The sequence below is a fragment of the Ciona intestinalis genome, unplaced genomic scaffold, assembly GCF_000224145.3.
Source record: "Ciona intestinalis unplaced genomic scaffold, KH HT001181.1, whole genome shotgun sequence".
Taxonomy (NCBI): domain Eukaryota; kingdom Metazoa; phylum Chordata; class Ascidiacea; order Phlebobranchia; family Cionidae; genus Ciona; species Ciona intestinalis.
Genome location: NW_004191502.1, coordinates 10,154 through 17,074, shown reverse-complemented (window position 1 = coordinate 17,074; position 6,921 = coordinate 10,154). Strand labels below are relative to the sequence as shown.

At 34.3% G+C, this 6,921-nt stretch overlaps 1 protein-coding gene across 1 annotated transcript; it reads right to left on the bottom strand.

Moving 5' to 3' along the window:
- Window positions 1-656: 656 nt before the first annotated feature.
- On the bottom strand, window positions 657-5,909 carry LOC108950944. The gene is made up of 4 exons (XM_018817223.2): window positions 4,948-5,909; window positions 4,826-4,876; window positions 1,428-2,178; window positions 657-962 (listed from the first exon to the last, which is right to left on the bottom strand). Exons 1-4 carry the CDS (start codon window positions 5,795-5,797, stop codon window positions 716-718), a joined length of 1,899 nt encoding a protein of 632 aa, XP_018672768.2. The 5' UTR covers window positions 5,798-5,909; the 3' UTR covers window positions 657-715.
- Window positions 5,910-6,921: the final 1,012 nt, after the last annotated feature.

Sequence of the window (6,921 nt, the reverse complement as noted above, 5' to 3'; positions counted from 1 at the left end):
GTTTACATAATAGTATATGATCATACCTACAAACCTACAGAACCATTCATTACTACATTTATAATCCAACATGAGTGGACATGCAGCTCCAAACTGCTTAAGTACTAGCAGATAAGGTGTTCGCGTTTTCCGATTTCATAAAGACCCGGAACGCACAAAAGGTAGCTTACTAATTCAAGCAGAGGACCAAAAGTAGTAACTCAGTATTGTTTTCCTCAATGTCACTTCGATATTAGGCAAATTTTACAAAGATACCTTAAGTTTCGTTGCCGGGTATACGTGTTGAGTTTGTGAACCAAAAAGTAAAATCCACGGCAATTTACATGCAAAACTGCAGCTAGATACACCAGTTTATGGTAATTTTATGCGTTTTTGTTTGTATTTTTATATTTTAAACATGTTCTTTTATGTTTTTGGTTAGTAAACTTGATATTTTCTGTTTTTTAATCCTTAATCGATTGAGTGTTCAATCAAAGTTGATTATTTTTGTGAGGTTTATTATTGTGATAAGATATAACATTAGTAGAAAGCGATTTTTACGCGCAGAAGTGCTTGGTTTTTAAAAAATCGCAATATTTAAACGAAAAACAGCACCCAGCAATGATAAAATGCTATGCCGTGGGCTCCGTAATGGTGGCGACTATGACGTCATAGACGCGAAACAATGGATAATACGACTCGTTGTTTTACAATCCGTTTCCTAACTTGGTCTATACTAACTTTGGTGTGAACTATTGTTTATACTGGAACCCCGTCCGGGATAATCACCGATTGCAAAACAAGAATAAGAACCACTTTGTGTTCCCTCGACATCATTTTCAAAATTTCGGAATCGTGACTTAATTTGATTGTTTACGTCATCACGTGATTGATGTTCACAATAATCATCCGGTTCAATGATTCTTGGTTTAGAAGGCCGGAATCTGTCGAGCTGTATTTCTCCAAGTAAACAGATTGGTTTTCTGAAAAAAATTGTGCAAGGTTAAACGTGGTGGGGCAACTAATCGTTAAAACACGTGTGTTGTGTTTCATTTACCAGTTACCACGTATATGTAACTTTGCGGAGAATTGATTTTTTTTTGATGTGTGGCTGGGTATTTTTTTTGATGTGTGGCTGACCATTTAGTCCATATAGGCCACCACTGTGTTTAAGTAATCGCTGTTTAAATTTTTCCAACCATACACAACGGTTTAGCCTCGAACCCGTGGAAATGATTGGTGGCAGGGTGCTAACGACTCTGCCACGTCACCGGACAATACATTGAGGTAAAAAGACTATAACTCAACGTCACTTACGCCGAAATTTTGCGGCATGTCTTTGAACTTTAAGAGTTAAAATTGGTAAACTTTGTTTAAGCTGCTTTGACTCATTTTAAGACTAAACTTAAAAGTGCGGGTGTTATAAATATCTTGAACAGAAACAATACCTGCATTTTTTGTACGTTGTATCAAGCATTGAGTTTTTGGTTGTTTTTTTCCTTTTATGTAAAAGGATGACTGAAGAAATCGACAAGAAAACTATAAGGACAACCACACAAACAGGAACAACTACACCGGCATTTGATCCGTGTTCTGTAGTTGTGATTTCTTCAATACGTTCAAATAACATCGATTGCAAGACGAAGTGGGGTAGCAGGGATAAAGCAAAAGTTTGATTTCCTGTCTTGTGGAACAAAGATGTAAAATAATTTTCATAGAAGACTTGCTGGGAAAATTTATCAATTAACCACGTCACTGTTACGTCAGAGACGTTAACCCTTGGTGAAAATTTTACGTTAAGTATTGTGATATCCCAAAGGTCAACGTGTGGAAGGAAATCTCTGATTTTCTCCATAAACTTTAAGGGGATTATTTCATCGCTGCCCCAATCACGTGATCTTGGCAGCAATGTCAGCTGTGACGTAACAAAATAGCTTGGTTCGCCAACTCGATTGTCAGTGATTGTAATGTTCAACCTCATGTTAAAATCCTCTGTTCCTTGTTTCAATGTCACATTTACTAAATCATTGCGAATTTTCCCCAATGGAACACCGATCACAGAATATCTTGTTTTGTCATAATAAAGCCACGTTACATTGATGCTGATTACATGAGGGCTGGTTATTCTCTGTTTCCACCAATCCGGAATCTTTATTGTAAATGCTTTCCCCCAAATAGCCGCATACTCGAACATGTTGCCTAAATATAATATAAATTATTGACAAACTAACGATTACCTTATGCATGTATAATTTATATATAGTAGGATGGGGGAAGTTAGGACACATTTTAACTCTATTTTTTCGTCCAATGTGGTAGTAAACAAGGAACTTTCAAAGAATTATAAACTATATGCTCAAGACTTCCATAGACCGTTGTTAACTGTTTAAAACACGATCAGGATATTCGGATATTATGCGCCGAAGGTGTTCCATCTTCCCCCAACCTACTATATGTCAGTAAAGGCAAACAATTTCAAAGGTATTAACGCAACCGGTAACAAAGATGTTAGACAACAATAAACCGTGAATTGTAACTTCTAGTTTACGTATTTAAGGTAATGTTGGGTGACATAAAAAAACAGAAAGATAACCATTATTTTTCAGGATTATTATGCCCAATCAACAACATGAATTTACATCGAAGCTTGCCTGATACATTAATTAGTTTCTATTTATTGCTAATCTCTACTTGCGTTGATCTAGTAACCATTGTAGTAAATGACAATTTTTTTTAATTTTTTTAATTTATTTTTTAATTTTTTACGTTTAATTGATGCAACCAATGTTTCAATAAATTTCGTTTTTTTTTATTATACCCCCATTTAATGTTATGCGTTTTTGTTTGTGTTTTTATATTTTAAACATGTTCTTTTATGTTTTTGGTTAGTAAACTTGATATTTTCTGTTTTTTTTTACTCTTTAACCGATTGAGTGTTCAATAAAAGTTGATTATTTTTGTGAGGTTTATTATTGTGATAAGATATAACATTAGTAGAAAGCCATTTTTACGCGCAGAAGTGCTTGGTTTTTAAAAAATTGCGATATTTAAACGAAAAACAGCACCCAGCAATGATAAAATGCTATGCCGTGGGCTCCGTAATGGCGGCGACTATGACGTCGTAGACGCGGAGACAATGGATAACAAAACTCGTTGTTTTACAATCCGTTTCCTAACTTGATCTATACTAACTTTGGGTAAAACAAGTATTTTCTAATATAGTAGGGTGGGGGAAGATGGGACACTTTGTCAGACGAGACTTTTTTTAATTTTGTTTTTTCGGACCCCCATTTAATGATAATCAGAAAAATAAGGTTACGAATTATTTGACAGTATTATCGCGACTTTATAAAACGCCCGTCAAAGCTGATTACTGTTTTTAAATATTAAAAAAGATATGTAAAAAAGAAACAGTATACTTTGAACAGGTAAAAAATGCGAAATAATAAGGTGCTATTTTTTAATGCTCGCCAAATCATAGTAGAGCCAATGAATCTTTTAGATTGCGTGTGCGAACGATTAAACTAGATTTCTAGCTTCGTAAAACAACCTTGAATATTTCGTACAGTTTGATTTTGTCTCATAAAACTAGTTTTAGTTTAAAAAAAAAACCTGAGATATAAGCATGAAGAAAATAGGCAGGGGTCAATATGACTTTAATTTGAGATAAAAACAACAAAACATGTCGGTTTAACGTTATATATGTGAAGTTTACATGGCAAAAACACTAGCACAGCCTGAAAAACTCGGTAGGTTAACTACAAGTTGCAGAATACTGCTAATGTAAATATATTTCAATTTAGAGTCCCATCTTCCCCCCATAGTAGTTTCGTATGTTTTCATTGTCAAACTTTGAAAGATTTGCTTTTAATTTAGTAATTTATACCTCAGGGGGTTTTCAACTTTAAGATATTGATGTAATAGAAAGATGATATTTTGAAAATATATTCGAAATTTGGTCATTTGCACTCGGTGATAATTTACAAGAAGTAGCTTGTGCCAAAAACAGAGTAGTAATACCCAATTTGTAGCAAAAATAAAAACTTTATCAATAGTTATTATCAGTTTTCTGTTATTACAAGTTCATATACATTTGTAGGATACAATATTTATCCATTGAACTTCGAACAATACCCATTGCCGTTCAAACAATACCAATTGTTATGCAATAATATAATGTATAGGTAAAAACTATAGCAGTAGGGCAAGAAAAAGAATGTTTAGACTTAATTTTCAAAGCGTACAGTATTATTTGTGTTATTTACGTATATTCCTATTTATAAATACACTTAATAATCAAAATTAACAATGATTTTAAACTGTCCCATCTTATCCTGTGTGTTTTCGAATTTGTAAAATTTCACTTGTTGTGCGGATCGTTAAAAAACTCCTCGTGTGTTTTATTATATTTAATTAAATTGTTGTCAATTAATAAAGGAATGATAGTACTAATTCGTGGTATTACCCAAAAACCGTCATCTATTTTGATTTTGAAAATATTTGGCAATATGTGCTTAAGAGTCCCACTTTCTCCCATTGTACTATATACATATATTTCTAATCAACTGTATTTTTAAAGGTTGTTAATTTATTTATTAAATATTTAAATTTTCTAAACAAGTGGTAAACTGTAAGCATTAACCTACCAAACAACTAAACTGTCTTAACAAACTTGAATAGTTTGTGTAGTTTTTAAAATAAACAGCTAAAACCTAAAACTACTATGCGCTTATCTTTTATAATGGGGACAGAGTTGGCGGCCATGAATAGAGAAAAAGAATGTATCACGGTTTTGGGCAGTTGCGCGTTCTACTATTTTTTTATTTCTGTGTACTAGACCCTCTACCTTCGCCCTTGCGGTCTATCTCTTGGGTTGTTGAGAACTCTGGTGGGTCACCTATAAAATAAAACCACACTTTTAGGTAAACCGATATTTTCTATTATTAAATATAAAAGTCACGTACTTACTGTATGTTGATATAAGTGCTGGGCGGGTGGTGGTTGTTGACACTTGAACTTGGTTAATTAACCTTGTATTGGGCATGTAAAGTTCAGGTGCGACGCTCAAATGCTTTACTTTATGGCGGACTACGCTATGAATTATTGAGGACGGAAAAGATCTCTTTCGTCGTCGCCGCGATGTAAAAATAAAACTTTTACTGTCGCTAACTCCAACGTCGGACTTGCTACTCCATGTTTTAGGTAAGACTCCTATCAGATTCCATGACGTCATACATCCTTTCACTTTCTTTTCTATTTCACCGCTGTATATCAGCTTCTTGTAACAATGTATCAGATCCATGTTTCTTTCATATTCAAACCGGAAATCTGTGTCGTAACCAGCCACCTTCCAAGTCAAAGCAAAGCAACTGCTGTTGATGGGTGTTTGGTGGCAAGCGTTGTTAGGTTGGTGGGGGATTCTTGCAAACACTTCGAATTCTTGTGGAATATGATTAAAAAGTTGATATTTTTCTCGACAAAATAGTCTACGTACGTTTTTTTTAATTTTTGTTAGGTGGTTGAAGAATGCCGGCAAACCATACGACGTAACTTGTTCATCGATGATGAAATTCGATTGAGGAATGTGCAGTAGTTCGGACATAGATTTCGCGACAAGAGAGATGTTTATGGAAGAAACAAACATAACAGCATAAACTGTTAAATATTCGACACCAGCATTGCGCTTGGGATGAACTTCTCGACTTATGGTTGAAGTGTTTTCCCGCTGAATGGCACATCTCATCCAGAAAAACAAATATATTAAAAACAAAAAATAGAACGAAACTTTTTTCTTGTAACTGAGGTGACTATTTGCCATTCTATTACACCACGTTCGCGTGAGACATTCTACACTTTATTATAAAACATTTTCAGTGTTAAGATAAAATTATGTACCTACATTGCCACAGCTTACACAACAAAATATAACGAACGCAATTATGTTTGAAAACCACTTAAACCACTTCAGCCAATGGCCGTGTTGTAAATTAACAACTGTTCGATATGTCAGAATGACAATAAGAGAGCAAGATTTAAAATGTTAAAACTAGCCATCGCTTGCTGTTTAAAATGTTTGTGTTTCTTTTATTCGAAAATTTAAATAATTAAAAACTTTCTTATATGATAGGGTAGGGGTAGGACATAAGCATTTTTTAAATCTCTTTTTACTCTTTCCCGTTTAATAATATTCGAAAACAAGTGCGCGGCAAGGGCAGTTAAAAAAAATTCGGAGTAAACGAATACAACATTTTTTCAATGGCTCAAATGGGCAAAATAATGAGATGTTCATTGTGAATGCTTGTTGAATCATAAAAGCTATAATGACCCAAGGCTCGCCGCCGTTGCTACCATTGTGGGCGTATGTGTCTTTGGGCAAGACACCTAACAACAATTGCTCCAACCCAGAGCCATAGAAATACGGATTGTTTCCTAACTTGGTCTATACTAACTTGGTCTAACCAAGCACTTCTGCGCGTAAAAATGGCTTTCTACTAATGTTTTATCTTATCACAATAATAAACCTCACAAAAGTAATCAACTTTTATTGAACACTCAATCGATTCAAGTGTAAAAAAACAGAAAATATCGAGTTTACTAACCAAAAACATAAAAGAACGTGTTTGAAATATAAAAATACAAACAAAAACGCATAACATTACCATAAACTGGTGTATCTAGCTGCAGTTTTGCATGTAAATTGCCGTGATTTTACTTTTTGGTTCACAAACTCAACACGTATACCCGGCAACGAAACTTAAGGTATCTTTGTAAAATTTGCCTAATATCGAAGTGACATTGAGGAAAACAATACTGAGTTACTATTTTTGGTCCTCTGCTTGAATTAGTAAGCTACCTTTTGTGCGTTCCGGGTCTTTATGAAATCGGAAAACGCGAACACCTTATCTGCTAGTACTTAAGCAGTTGGGAGCTGCATGTAACACT